Below are 15,859 nucleotides of genomic sequence, written 5' to 3' on the forward strand. Positions count from 1 at the left end.
TGCATCACCTGACCACTGTCGTGTCCATAAACATCTTCTGGCAGATATGGACATCGCACTTACTCTTGATGCCAGAGTGCAAATATCCCTCTGTGCATCTCGCATATATAGAAAATGCATCCTTTAAATGCTCTATAGTCAATAAAATACTGTCCCTGTCAAGGGTATCAATATTTTTAGTCAGGGAATCCGACCAAGCCACCCCAGCTCTGCACATCCAGGCTGAGGCGATCGCTGGTCGCAGTATAACACCAGTATGTGTGTATATACTTTTTATGATATTTTCCAGCCTCCTGTCAGCTGGCTCCTTGAGGACGGCCCTATCTATAGACGGTACCGCCACTTGTTTTGATAAGCGTGTGAGCGCCTTATCCACCCTAAGGGGTGTTTCCCAACGCGCCCTAACTTCTGGCGGGAAAGGGTATACCGCCCATAATTTTCTATCGGGGGGAACCCACGCATCATCACACACTTCATTTAATTTATCTGATTCAGGAAAAACTACGGTAGTTTTTTCACATCCCACATAATACCCTCTTTTGTGGTACTTGTAGTATCAGAAATATGTAACACCTCCTTCATTGCCCTTAACGTGTGGCCCTAATAAGGAATACGTTTGTTTATTCACCGTCGACACTGGATTCAGTGTCCGTGTCTGTGTCTGTGTCGACCGACTAAAGTAAACGGGCGTTTTAAAACCCCTGACGGTGTTTCTGAGACGTCTGGACCGGTACTAATTGTTTGTCGGCCGTCTCATGTCGTCAACCGACCTTGCAGCGTGTTTACATTATCACGTAATTCCCTAAATAAGCCATCCATTCCGGTGTCGACTCCCTAGAGAGTGACATCACCATTACAGGCAATTGCTCCGCCTCCTCACCAACATCGTCCTCATACATGTCGACACACACGTACCGACACACAGCACACACACAGGGAATGCTCTGATAGAGGACAGGACCCACTAGCCCTTTGGAGAGACAGAGGGAGAGTTTGCCAGCACACACCAAAAACGCTATAATTATATAGGGACAACCTTATATAAGTGTTTTCCCTTATAGCATCTTTTATATATTTCTAACGCCAAATTAGTGCCACCCCTCTCTGTTTTAACCCTGTTTCTGTAGTGCAGTGCAGGGGAGAGCCTGGGAGCCTTCCCTCCAGCCTTTCTGTGAGGGAAAATGGCGCTGTGTGCTGAGGAGATAGGCCCCGCCCCTTTTTCGGCGGGCTCGTCTCCCGCTCTTTAATGGATTCTGGCAGGGGTTAAATATCTCCATATAGCCCCCGGAGGCTATATGTGAGGTATTTTTAGCCAAAAAAGGTTTTCATTTGCCTCCCAGGGCGCCCCCCTCCCAGCGCCCTGCACCCTCAGTGACTGCCGTGTGAAGTGTGCTGAGAGGAAATGGCGCACAGCTGCAGTGCTGTGCGCTACCTTAAGAAGACTGAGGAGTCTTCTGCCGCCGATTCTGGACCTCTTCTCGTTTCAGCATCTGCAAGGGGGCCGGCGGCGAGGCTCCGGTGACCATCCAGGCTGTACCTGTGATCGTCCCTCTGGAGCTAATGTCCAGTAGCCAAAGGAGCCAATCCATCCTGCACGCAGGCGAGTTCACTTCTTCTCCCCTAAGTCCCTCGTTGCAGTGATCCTGTTGCCAGCAGGACTCACTGTAAAATAAAAAACCTAAGCTAAACTTTTCTAAGCAGCTCTTTAGGAGAGCCACCTAGATTGCACCCTTCTCGGCCGGGCACAAAAATCTAACTGAGGCTTGGAGGAGGGTCATAGGGGGAGGAGCCAGTGCACACCACCTGATCCTAAAGCTTTACTTTTTGTGCCCTTTCTCCTGCGGAGCCGCTATTCCCCATGGTCCTTTCAGGAACCCCAGCATCCACTAGGACGATAGAGAAATTGCGATTACACACCTCGTAGCAGTTTCTGAGTAGCTCCAGATTTACTCGGCATCTGCGATCATTTCAGTGCTCGTCGTTCCTGGTTTGACGTCACAAACACACCCAGCGTTCGCCCAGACACTCCCCCGTTTCTCCGGCCACTCCTGCGTTTTTTCCGGAAACGGTAGCGTTTTTTCCCACACGCCCATAAAACGGCCTGTTTCCGCCCAGTAACACCCATTTCCTGTCAATCGCATTACGATCGCCAGAACGAAGAAAAAGCCGTCAGTAAAAATCCTAACTGCATAGCAAATTTACTTGGCGCAGTCGCAGTGCGGACATTGCGCATGCGCATTAAGCGGAAAATCGCTGCGATGCGAAGATTTTTACCGAGCGAACAACTCGGAATGACCCCCCATATCTGAATACATAAACTGTTTTGTCTGCTTTCTTTAATTCTGTGTATCCAAAGAATCCAGTTCCACCGTGAACAATAGTACAGATATTTACAGGATACTGTTACATGATTATTATGTTGTTTCTTACCGGATATCAGACAGCTGAAGCTTCTTGGACAAGTCAGTCTTCAAACGTTCTAGTTCTTTCCTCAGTGGAATACTATCGTGAAGCTTCTTCTGAGCAACCTCTTGATTACTCTCAATCCATGGACTACAGGACATATAAAAAAAACCCACAATGAAGTAACCAATTTTACTGACAATTTGTATTTCAAAACCATTAAACATTTTTGTTTTTTTAGGATTTATTTAGGTCAATATGTTTCTAACAGACTAATGTTACTCTACCTCCCACTTCATCACTGGCAATAGATCCACCAGTAGTATAACACCCCCCTCCTAGTGTCCATGTGCCCCCAATGTAGTCGTTCCCCTTCACACACCCCGCCCCCTCATGAAAAGCTGGTCTCAGGGTGAACTGATGACCAGTCTTCTTGCTGCAACTGCTCTTTGGACTTGTAATAAAACTTCATGGGACTATTAACGGTCAGTAAATTAAAAACAGATACTAATCTTCTGTGCAGCATAAAGCATGTATTATAATAGTCTTTTATTTATATGGATAAACAAGGGTTCCATAGCCCGAACATATGGGTAAGAGCAAACAACAAATTACAGTGTACAAACAAGTATACAGTTTTACATATACACATAATTATAGAAGAAGGCCCTGCTCATGAGAACTTACACTCTAAAGGGAATGTGGGATGAAACAAGGGTTCCATAGCACCGAACATATGGGTAAGAGCAAACAACAAATTACAGCGTACAAACAAGTATACAGTTTTACATATACACATAATTATAGAAGAAGGCCCTGCTCATGAGAACTTACACTCTAAAGGGAATGTGGGATGGACACAAAGGGGGGGAATTCAAATGTTCGAAAAGTCAGTTGGGTGTCTGTTTATTCCTATCTAATTGACAGGGAAAAAACAGACACCCAAATTACTTTTCAAACATTTGAATTCCCCCCAAAGACTGAGATGGGGCAGAACTGTGTGATGCAGGGACTGGAGATGAAGGCGGTGGGAGTGGTAGGGTTGAAAGAAGGGGTGAGTTTTAAGGGCACGTTCACAATTTGGGAAGCTTAGTGACAGTCTTACAGAACTTAGGAGAACATTACAAAGTTTGTGAGAAATCCAAAAAGGATGAGAGAGAAGTTAGGAAATGTAGGGAGGAAAGAATGCTTGAGAGCTTTGTATGTCGGTGAAAGGAGTTTGAATTGGATTCTGTAGCAGACAGGGAGCCTTTAGGGAGACAGGCAGCGGGGTGGGGGTATGGGGAGAATTAGAGCAGTAAGAAATAGAGATGGACAGTGGAGTTGAGGAAAAGCTTGCAGAAAGGTGAGAGGTGAATTTGGCAGGGCGCACGTAAGCAGGTTACAGTGGCTGAGGCGAGAGATAATAAGGGCATGGATGAGAGACTAGTGGCTTCCATGGTGAGAAAGGGTCTGATTCTGGTCTCACACAGCTGAAGCTCTGACATTAACTAAAAACATTTACATATATTAGCATTAGAAATTGAATGTACATTATATAAAAGTATAATGGCCCTCATTCCGAGTTGTTCGCTCGTTCTTTTTCATCGCATCGCAGTGAAAATCCGCTTAGTACGCATGCGCAAAGTTCGCACTGCGACTGCGCCAAGTAACTTTACTATGAAGAAAGTATTTTTACTCACGGCTTTTTCTTCGCTCCGGCGATCGTAATGTGATTGACAGGAAATGGGTGTTACTGGGCGGAAACACGGCGTTTCAGGGGCGTGTGGCTGAAAACGCTACCGTTTCCGGAAAAAACGCAGGAGTGGCCGGAGAAACGGTGGGAGTGCCTGGGCGAACGCTGGGTGTGTTTGTGACGTCAACCAGGAACGACAAGCACTGAAATGATCGCACAGGCAGAGTAAGTCTGGAGCTACTCTGAAACTGCTAAGTAGTTAGTAATCGCAATATTGCGAATACATCGGTCGCAATTTTAAGAAGCTAAGATACACTCCCAGTAGGCGGCGGCTTAGCGTGTGTAACTCTGCTAAATTCGCCTTGCGACCGATCAACTCGGAATGAGGGCCAATGTCAGCTATTGATTCCAATAATAATGCAATTGTTATGATTGATTGCTATCTCTTTATTTGTAAAGGTTATATATTGCAGTTTCACATTATACTCCTTAAAGTACATTTTATAGGTTTCTTTTTTCATACAACTGCTACGCATTGTGGTTTTTGGATGAAACTTACATAATGGTTATTTCCATTTTCTGTGCTTGTTCCAGCTCCTCTTCTGGGTCTTTGAAGCCAGTGAAGGAGTAATAAGTCTTGTCCCACTTTATGGGCCTGTAAAACGATGAAGTTGTTGTCTTTGAAGAGTCCATAACTTCTGCTAAACTTTGGACATGGTCAGTCGATAAACTGCAGGAATTGAGAATGCCCAAGACTGTGCTCAGAAGGTCCCTGGTATTTAAAGTAAAGCTGACTGATCGAAATCCTGTAAAATGCAATAAATGAGACAGCTGTGTCATAGAATGCAGTGATCCACCTATTCTCCAAAGCCATCACTGGTCACACAATGGTGTCATTAATACTAGAGTTGCCGACTTCAGACAGGCACTGGGTATATAGGAAAGAGATGTCAATGCTACCTTGTTTGAACCAAGCATGCTGTAGTACTTAGATAACTGTAAGATTTAAAGGACTTGGCTGATCCTGCAAAAAGGGGTATCAGAGATCAGTATTACTATGCTACAAATACAGACTTTTTCTTAAACAGGATGATTTCTATGGGACAATATGAGAGATGTATGTGTATTATGCCCTGACATAAGTAATTGTATGTAAGCATCTACCTGATTCCTTGGCGGATTCTTGCTCTTTCTCAGGGATCGGCTCAGTTTCTCGGACGTAAAACGTGAGTTTAGCAGGTTTGTGAGATCTTAGTCCGGGCTTTTGAAGATTTTCTAGGTATCCATTTAATCTTTTGAGAGAGTTTTCATTAATCTCCTGAAAACAGAAAGTATAATAGTGAACATAAGATGCATACCTGTCCCTGGGATTTTGCAAACATCCACCACCTTTTTGTTTTCTGGTTTGCTAGTCCTCTCTTCAGACATCTAGGACAGGCCTGGCCAACCTGTAGCTCCCCAGCTGTTGTGAAACTACACATCCCAGCATTCCCTGCCACAGTTCTAGCAATCCCTAATAACAAAACTGGGGCAAGGCATGATGGTGCTTGGAGTTTCACAACAGCTGGAGAGCCACAGGTTGGCCAGGCCTGGTCTAGAAAAACATACCCAAGTACTCTGATCTCATGTATCTGTTGACTATTAGCAATAGCTTCCTACGAATGTAGTCTAATTTTCCACATCAAAAAATAATAAAATATGAAATTTTATTTTAGCCTTTTCAATCTACATCAATGGTTTTCAAATCATGCCCTTTTATGAAGTGGGTAATATTTTGGGAGTCTTCAGCATACATTGTAATTTAATATTTAATGAATATGCAGGCCTCACAGAAAGTGTTTTGTCTATTTAATATAGAGGAGATTATTTAATATTACCATTTACTGTTTATTAACACTTGCTTATATAGGGGTCTATTCAATGAATTTCGGATTCTCTCCGACAGTTCAGTATTCAATGCTGGCCAAACATACAAACTTCATACAGGGAGCATAGGGGGTCATTCCGACCCAAATCGCTCGCTGCAGTTTATCGCAGCGCAGCAATTGGGTTGGAACTGCGCATGCGCCGGCGCATGCCGGACAGCCGTAGGCCGTCGTTCCCTAGCGATTGCCTCTGATGATTGACAGGCAGAGGCAGTCACTGGGCGGGAGGGTGCGGCACGGCTGCGTTTGGCCGCCGTTTTGGGGGCACGGTCTGGCCAAAGCAGGCGTGGTCGGACCGTGCGTGAGGTGGGCCGCAGCAGCTATGTGACGTCACACGCAGCCGCTGCGACCAGGGGCAGCGACGAGCAACTCCCGGTCAGCCGCAGGATCTGCGCTGGCCGGGAGTTACTCAACAAGTACAAAAGCTGTGCGATGCTTTTGTAGTTGTGCAGGGGGGATGGGGGAGCCGGACAGACATGCGGGCGGGCTAGCCCTGTGCTGGGCGTCCCCCCGCATGTCTGGGAACATGATCGTAGCTGTGCTAAATTTAGCACAGCTACGATCAACTCGGAATGACCCCCCATAGTATCTTCTGAAGCACACAGAAGCTATAGAAATTTCTCTGGAGCTTTTTGTATTTATGTCTAGAGAAATCAGTCTCTGCACTGCCTGCATATGCTACATAAAACACTCATTACATGTTTTATTGGGTTGGGTACAGGATCCAGACATTTAGGATGCCAGTGGTCAGAATACGGGGTTGAGTATGAAGTGCCGGTGGTTGGGATGCCGGCAGTCAGAACACCGACCGCGGCATCCCAATGTTCAGAATCCCGACATGGGAAGGCAAGTATACTTACCCTCCCCCCCGCCTTCCCTCAGTCTAAACCTACCCACCTCAAGCCTAACCCTCCCTGGTGGTGCCTAAACCTAACCCCCCACAGGACGCAGCCTAACCCGAACCCTTCTCCCAAAGCCTAAACCTAACCTCCCCCCTCGGCTTACCTCTCTGGCTCAGCGGTGTTTGGACATTCGGGATCCAGCTGTCGGGATTCTGGCACCAGGCTGGAGATCCTATTCGGGATGCCAGTGTCAGCATTCTGAATAGTGTCAGAATTCCAGCATCGGTATTCCGACTGCCAGGATCCTGACCGAAACGCAGAATACATGCAGTGGAATCCCAACGGTTAGAATCCCAACACATTTAGGTAAGTATGCTTACCCTACCCTCCCTACTTGCAGCTTCAATTTAGCACTCCCCTCAAGCAGCCTAACCATCCCTTCCTGCAGACTCACCATCCACTCCCCTCCCACAGCCTAACACTAACCCCCTCCCTAGTGCCTAACACCCCCCACCCTAACTACATCCCGTTTTTTTTTCGTGATTATTTCCAAGAGAACTAACAAATAATCCACTTTGTTAAACTTGGTCTACATAAATTCTTGCCATTGCCTGGCACTTATCTTTGGGCCTCAATCAGTAGAATATAGGTACCCAGACAGTGTATGGGCCAGGGATGTCTAGTCAACGTTGAATTATTATGACAGTGATGTTTAGGCCTGATGACAATAGCATCATTTTCCACTTATTACTTTTACTGTGTGTGTTTGCACAGTTATATAATATTGCCCTTTACATTTGTCAAACTTAGTACTTCGGGGGAGAAAAAAAAAAAAGTTACTTACTCTCTCTCTTGGGTGTTGACCAAAGAAATCTGGGTGCACAGCAAAATAGAAAGGCCTTAAAGCATTCACAGCATCTGCCCCTGACAGCGCCCTGGCTTGGAGCAGATGTCTATAAAGCACTTCTCCCCAGCACAGCCTAGAGAAGATAAACAAGCACTGAGTATATCAATCATTATCACTAGATTTCAGTAGGAGATTATGCCGATTACCAATTAGAAATCTGCAGGTTCTCATGCTGAATGTCCTAACATTACTGTACATGTATATAATATATTATTTTTAGAACTCTTCTTGGGGAGCAAAACAAATTCTTAGAACATGATTTAAACAAATGTTTATACAGAAAATTAGGGAGGTCAAACCCGGGATCATCAGGATCCCGGGATTTAGGCCCAAAAACGTCCGGGATTCAATCCCGAGATTGGAAGCGCCAATCCCGGGGACTGAGGGATCAGGGTTGAGCGTCCTCAGGACACTCAGACTCTGCCCGGTTCCCTCCTCCTGGCTCTCCCGCGCAGCGTGACGTGCAGTCACAGGTCATTCTGCGCCGTCAGCCGCCGCTGCCGGGAGAGAGAAGAGGATGTTGTTTTCTACCCGCCCCTGATGTATGGTGAGTTATGTGGGGCGGGCGGGTCGAGGGGGGCGGCCACATAGGGAAAAGCCAATCCCGGGATTGACCATTTTTCAATCCTGATACCCGGGATTGAAAAAAATGGCCTGGGATTGGCCTCCCTACAGATAATGAAATTCATCCTGCTTCATGGATATTTCATTATATGACTGTGATATGGCAACTTCTGTTTGATGAAATAACTGCTAATATTCAGGCAGTAAGCTGCTTTGCACATTATTTAGCAACATAGGTCTTACCAAATACCCCAAAAATGGTGAAGGTAAATGTACTCGGGATACAGTTAAGATCCCAGCTGTCGGAATCCTGGCAGTTGAAATGCTGACGCCAGAATTCCGACACCGGTCAAAGTCCTGACATCGGATTCCCGACAGGGTTAGAATACTGACGCTGGAACGCAGACAGCCAGGTCCCGACCGTTGTAAGTATAGCTGACGAGCTTGGGTTACTGTCGTGGGGGTAGTGGGTGTTAGGTTTAGCCGACACCAGGGGTGGGGGATTAGGCTGCAGGGGGTGTAGGTTAGCGTTAGTCTGCGGACATTAGGAGGTTAGGAACCATCGTGGGGAGGTTAGGTTTAGGAACTAAGGGGGAAGGGTTAGGGTTAGGCTAAAGGGCGGGGGGGGGGGGTCAGGGTTAGGCATCACTGGGGGGAGGTTAGGGTTAGGCATCACTGGGGGGTGGTTAGGGTTAGGCACAGAGAGGGGAGGTTAGGGTTAGGCTACGAGAAGGGAGGGTTAGTGTTAGGGGGTAGGGGACAGGGGTTAGTATAGTAAACGCACCCGTCAGGATCTCATACTTCTGTGAGCCGGTGTCTGTATTTTGACCGCTGGCATCCTGCCCGGCGGTCATTGATACTGAACCCACGTACTCTACCTAACTTATGAAGAGAGCACATTTGCTTTTTAAAATTACAAATCCCAATTCTGTACCCCTTTCTGTGATAAAGTAACATTTCCACAAGGTTCTTTTTTACCACCTGCACTCACCACCCCCCAGGTATTGAGGTGAGTGAGCTTACTAAGGTGAGTGCTGGGCTCTTGGTATAATATTATTTAAGCAATGTGGTCACAGGCCACTGCACCCCGGCTTGGGGGAGGGGGGGGGGGGCGAGTGCAGGTGTGCTCCTCATATTCCTGGGTATGGTGAGTGCGGTGGTTTCCTTTATATGTACATATTTGGTTAATTTTTAAATAACCTTTCTGTGATCATAGCTTACTCATGCACCCCTTCTAAGCTAATTTACTTTAAATCCGTAGCTTTTGCTTCCTTGGTGGTAATTTAGAAACTGTGTTGGTGTCACCTTTAAAAGCCTTAAGTTAGTTGGCAGGTGAGTTTTAAACCTGGAAGTGTATTTTCAATTTGACTATGATGTGATAGCAGTAACCAGGTTGTTAAAAGTCTAGGCAACAGAGTAGGACTTGCAGTGAGATGGGGTCCCTATTCCAGTGGGAGAGACCCACTATTGGAACACTCTCCCGCAATCCCTCCCGTGGCCCGCAGTATCCTGCTGGCAGGAGAGGTTTGGGGAGCCTTAGCACCTCCCCAAAATGACAAAAGAAATTGGATGCAAAGGTTCCCAGTGCTGATAAGTTGGGAGGTGTTTATCAGAATAGATTTTTCACGGCACCTCTAGGCCAAAAGTTTCTTGTTGAGAAATTCTTAAAATAATTAAATGTGTTTATATGTCCTGAAGTTCAGTTATGTGGTGCAGAACAGGATTAATTTCGGTTTGCCACATAGAAACATAAAATTTGGCAGCAGATAAGAATCACTTGGACCATCTAGTCTGCTCATGTACACACACACACACACACACACACACACACACACACACACACTAGGGTTAATTTTTTATTGGGAGCCAATTAACCTACCAGTATTTTTTGAAATTGTGGGAGGAAACCCATACAAATATGGGGAGAGTATACAAACTCCACATAGTTAGGGCCGTTGTGGGAATCAAACCCATGACCTCAGTGCTGCGAGGCAGTAATGCTAACTATTACAGTCATGATCCATCATGGATCTGATCCCCCCAAAAAATTATATTATTCAAACTGTATTTTGCAGCAAGGCATATTCTATATTGAAAATTAAATTTGTAAAACTGTATGCCAAAGTGCCATTCTTAAATGGGGTGGTGTGATGTACACCCAGGTAAACCTTCTTAGGTATATTCTGTGTAGGAAGGATGCCTGTGTCATACTATACGACAGATGTCCAGCCTGTAATTAACTGGCATAGATGTTTGTGAGGAGGTCTGTTTACTATAAACGTCAGGGGGTCATGCCTGCAGGCCAAAAGACAGTCTTAAAGGGGGGTACACACGGAGAGATGTTCAGCTAACTTTTAAGCAATCTGACTAGATTTCTTAGAAATTAGCTGAACATCGCTCCATGTGTAGTGGTGCCGGCGACAGCTGTGCAGGCACAATCTAGCAGGTTGCTCATTTCTCCGGTGGGTGAAATGAGCAGCCCCCCGTGTCCATCCCCCCCTCGTTCAGCACATCGCACTGTGCTGAGCGGGGGAAGAGATGTGTGCTGAGTGGTCTGTGCTAGACTGCTCAGCACACATCTCTAGGGAAATCTCCCCATCAGTACGGTCCTTAAGAAAGTGCTGAATCTCTTTCCTGGCCAACGCCATAACATTCCAGACCCTTAGGCTTCAAACAGACTGAATTAGATAATTAAATACCCCTGCTCAGTCGACCAAGAAGCCCCTCAAATCCCTAAGTACAACCAATTAATTCTGGTTTTGGAAGGAGTTGCTGCACAGACACATAAATATGCCTGTTTCATTGAATTCAGTGTGCACTCTTTGTGGACAACCAAGCATACCTCCTATCTCTGTGAAGCCCTCACAACTCCTAAAATCTTTATAGCATAGAATTTCTTATACAGGTTGAGTATCCCATATCCAAATATTCCGAAATACGGAATATTCAGAAATACAGATTTTTTTTTTAGTAAGACTGAGATAGTGAAACCTTTCTGATGGCTCAATGTACACAAACTTTGTTTAATACACAAAGTTATTAATCATATTGTGTTAAATGACCTTCAGGCCGTGTATATGAAACTTAAATGAATTGTGTTTACAGTATGTACACAAACTTTGTTTAATGCACAAAGTTATTAAAAATATTGAGTAAAATGACCTACAGGCTGTGTGTATAAGGTGTATATGAAACATAAATGCATTCTGTGCTTAGTTGGATCACATCCCAAAGATATCTCATTATGGTATGCGATTATTCCAAAATATGGAAAAATCCGATATCTAAAATACTTCTGATCTTAAGCATTTTGGATATGGGATACTCAACCTGTACTTTATGCCTTTTATTTCTCTCTGAAATCATAATCTGTGTGTATTTTTAAATATAAAAATGATATTTTTATTATATATATATATATATATATATATATATATATATATATATATATATATATATATATATATATATATATATATATATATACATACATACACACACACACACATATACACACATACATACATACATTGCTCAAAAAAAATAAAGGGAACACTAAAATAACACATCCTAGATCTGAATGAATGAAATATTCTTCTTTTTTCTTCAAAGTGTCATCTCGGGAATTTACTAAACTCAAATCTCGGCAGTGATGAGGGCATTCGTATTTTTTTGGAAATCAAAGAAAAAAAATACGAATGAATACACCATCGGTCAAATACGACTGTTTTTTGATACAACTCGGTAATTTACTAAAAAGTGTATTTCACGAACACTGCCGGCAATAGCCAAACACTGCCGTGAAAAAATACAAATCGTAATAAAAAGCAAATTTAAAACAGACCTGCTTTTTTTTACCGTGTTCTGATAGGCATGCACGGATCCATGAGATCCGTGCATGTTTATCAGTGGGAAGGGGTGGGAAAGTGTTACGTTTTCTGGAAAAAAATGCGTGGGGTCCCCCCTCCTAAGCAAAACCAGCCTCGGGCTCTTTGCGCCGGACCTGGTTGAAAAAATATGGGGGGGAAAAAAATGTCAGGGGTTCCCCCATATTTAATCAACCAGCACCGGGCTCTGCGCCTGGTCCTGGTTCCAAAAATACGGGGGACAAAAAGCGTAGGGGTCCCCCGTATGTTTGAAACCAGCACCGGGCTCCACTAGCCAGGTACATAATGCCACAGCCGGGGGACACTTTTATCTATGTCCTTGCGGCCCTGGCATTACATACCCAACTAGTCACTCCTGGCCGGGGTACCCTGGAGGAGTGGGAACCCCGGTTCGGGAGCCTCCCGGCCATTCCGGGAGAGTAGGCAAGTATGAAGTGCATAGACGTCAGAACAAGGGTATTATACCATATGACAGGAGCCTGAGGTATCACCGTAGGGGTAAGTTTTCACTTCCCAGCTCCAGCATGTTAATACATCTTGTTGCTGCCTTTTCCTGCTTCGCCTTGGTAAAGAGGCAAAGCTGTAAGCGTTATACCCTCACGATATGTGCGAGTATAATACATCTACCCTTATGTGCCTAAAATGTGTTATTAGAGAGAGCTAGGTCTTCTCGTCAGACTTAGTATGGACATATTCTTGTTATATACATGATTTGAGGTGGTGTACTTTAGGGTCTTATTTTTTTCCCCACTGTAGAAGGTTGTAGTAGATGTTGGACATAGTATACAGAGCTCTGTTAACCCATAGGGCTGCATCCATTTGTCTGGATTCTAAATGTGACGCACTGCGTAGACCTGCTGCTATTACTCAAAAATTACGATTCTAGTGAGATTAACTGCTTGGGGATACATGAAGAAATTTGGTAGTTGTGGCCGCCAGAAAGTTTTTGCAATTGCCAACTTTAAAGATCTGAACATATCTCAGCTAATTTAGTCTACGTTTTTTCTAACAGGTGCACCTTGGCATGAAAACATCTTGAATAGCACAGCTATAGCTATATGACCAATAATTCTATTCTAGTTTGTACAATACATTTTCCATATTAAAAAAAAATTAAAAAAAAAATTATCTGTTAAACAAAACATAGTAGGTTAAAAATGATAAAGAATGAAAAAGAAAACACTGATATTTACAGATCTCTGCCCATATATTTATTCATTTATTTATTTCTAGAGTCACCTTTATATCAGCAATATGTCACTCAATGTGATTTTCAAGACAAGGCTGCATGACACATGCAACGATTGAGGTCAGCTTCAAGATCTTACCTTTTTGTGACTCTGCAGCAGGCAAACATATCCGCATCCAGAAATTAGAGGAAAACCTTACAGAAATCAAATAAATATTATAAGTCAAATACAGTCTAAACATAAAAATGCTTCCAATACTAAGAATACTATATTCCAGTGCATAATATTAATCTTTCAGATTTCAGATTTAGCATAGCTTGTCCCACTCTGTTCAGTATAAATTCTCTTAACTTATTAGCCGCTGCCACCTCTGTTGGGAGGCTTTTCCTATTATCCAATACTCTTTCAATAAAGTAATTTTACATCCTATTTCCCCTAAATCTACTAATCCAACACTACTAATCTAAAACACTAATAGTTTTAGTGTGCAATTCCTATAAAATGTACCACAACCTCTAGGCTAGTGGACTTCACATATGGCAGCTGCAACCAGAATTTATTTTCTTAGTTAATGAGTACCAGCAGTAGTGTGGTATGCAAGGCACGGGCATGCTGACAGAATACAGAGGGTATATTGCTCTAGCTGTCCTGGTGGTAGCTATTGGTAGGTAGTGATGAGCGGGTTCGGTTTTACTCGGTTCTCAAAACGGCATCTTATTGGCTCACGGATGTCACGTGTTTTGGATAGCCAATAAGGTTCTGTTTTGAGAACCGAGTAAAACCGAGTAAAACCGAATCCGCTCATCACTATTGGTAGGTGGCAAAAAGACCTAAAAGTTAGTGATTCTCATGGTTTAATCACTTGACATTTAAATATTTTTTCCAAACGCCGCTCAGAAATTGTTGTTTTATGATTGAATTAGGCCAAGAATCTATTTTAAATGTATCCAACAGCATTTTGTTTTTTTAAATACAGTAAAACTAAAAAATAGCAATTATGGTATACTGTGCACAAACTTTATCTCAATATTCTTGATCGATAGGAATTGGCGTTTCTATAATAGGTTCAATATGTACAGTGCACACGGGTCCTTGGGTCCAGGGAGGCCCACACTACACCCATGTTTTATTACTTATCTGTCCAGAGTCCCGCATCGGCCGCTGCAGCAGCAGCAAAACTCACAGCCAAAATTGATGCCGAGCATGTGCAGTAGTGCAATTAGTCTCCGGAACATGGTGGGCACCATGTTTCCGGAGACCTGCACGTGCGCAGTAGACTCCAGCACAATGTCAGAGCCTACTGCACTGTGGAGAGCAGGGGGCCAACCCGGAATCTGCACACGAGCCCTCTCCTCTGTTAAAATACCCCTGTCGATACGGGATCACTCCGATATTGGTGTCTGTTGAAATAATATTTTACAGCAGACGCACAGTGGGCATTTCTGACTAGTCGCATCTGATGTGACAATGCCAGGCAAGTGGTTAATATACACATATACTGTATACACAGGTGAAACTCAGAAAATTAGAAAATCGTGCAAAAGTTCATTTATTTCAGTAATTCAACTTAAACGGTGAAACTAATATATTATATAGACTAATTATATGCAAAGTGAGATATTTCAAGCCTTTACTTGTTATAATTTTGATGATTGTGGCTTACAGCTTAAGAAAAACTCCAAATCTAAACTCTCAGAAAATTAGAATATTGTGAAAAGGTTCAATATTGTAGGCTCAAGGTGTCACACACTAATCAGCTAATTAATTCAAACCACTTGCATAGGGTTCCTGAGCCAAATGGTCTCTCAGTCTGGTTCAGTACAATTCACAATCATGGGGAAGACTGCTGACCTGACAGTTGTGCAGAAAACTATCATGGACACCCTCCACAAGGAGGGATAGCCTGCAAAAGAAGTTGGGTGTTCTCAAAGTGTTGTATCAAAGCACATTAATAGAAGTTAGTAGAAGGGAAAAGTGTGGAAGAAAAAAGGCGCACAAGCAGCAGGGATGACTGCAGCCTAGAGAGGATTGATAGGAAAAGGCCATTCAAAAGTGTAGAGGAGCTTCACAAGGAGTGGACTGAGACTGGAGTTAGTGCATCAAGAGCCACCAGACAAAGACGGATCCTGGACATGAGCTTCAAATGTCGTAATCCTCTTGTCAAGCTACTCCTGAACAACAAACAATGTCAGAAGCGTCCTACCTGGGCTAAAGAAAAAAAACAACTGGTCTGTTGCTCGGTGGTCCAAAGTCCTCTTTTCTGATGTGTTTGCATCTCATTTGGAAACCAAGGTCCCAGAGTATGGAGGAAGAATGGAGAGGCACACAATTCAAGATGCTTGGAGTCCAGTGTGAAGTTTCCACAATCTGTGTTGATTTGGGGAGCCATGTCATCTGCTGGTGTTGGTCGACTGTGCTTTATTAAGTCCAGAGTAAACACAGCCGTCTACCAGGACATTTTAGAGC

General features: G+C 43.9%; 1 protein-coding gene across 2 annotated transcripts in view; it reads right to left on the reverse strand.

The window, feature by feature from the left end:
- The window catches only part of TCAIM (T cell activation inhibitor, mitochondrial), a 139,344-nt gene that overhangs the window by 70,478 nt on the left and 53,007 nt on the right, over window positions 1-15,859 (reverse strand). For both annotated transcript variants that reach the window (XM_063922306.1, XM_063922307.1), the window contains exons 2-6: window positions 13,532-13,587; window positions 7,690-7,825; window positions 5,243-5,396; window positions 4,638-4,884; window positions 2,431-2,553 (exon numbers count right to left, since the gene is read on the reverse strand). In XM_063922306.1, the coding sequence (XP_063778376.1) occupies window positions 2,431-2,553; window positions 4,638-4,884; window positions 5,243-5,396; window positions 7,690-7,825; window positions 13,532-13,560 (689 nt within the window). In that variant the 5' untranslated portion in view covers window positions 13,561-13,587. The remainder of the gene's footprint in view (window positions 1-2,430; window positions 2,554-4,637; window positions 4,885-5,242; window positions 5,397-7,689; window positions 7,826-13,531; window positions 13,588-15,859) is intronic.

This window comes from Pseudophryne corroboree, chromosome 5 (genome assembly GCF_028390025.1).
Source record: "Pseudophryne corroboree isolate aPseCor3 chromosome 5, aPseCor3.hap2, whole genome shotgun sequence".
In the NCBI taxonomy this organism is placed as follows: Eukaryota; Metazoa; Chordata; class Amphibia; order Anura; family Myobatrachidae; genus Pseudophryne; species Pseudophryne corroboree.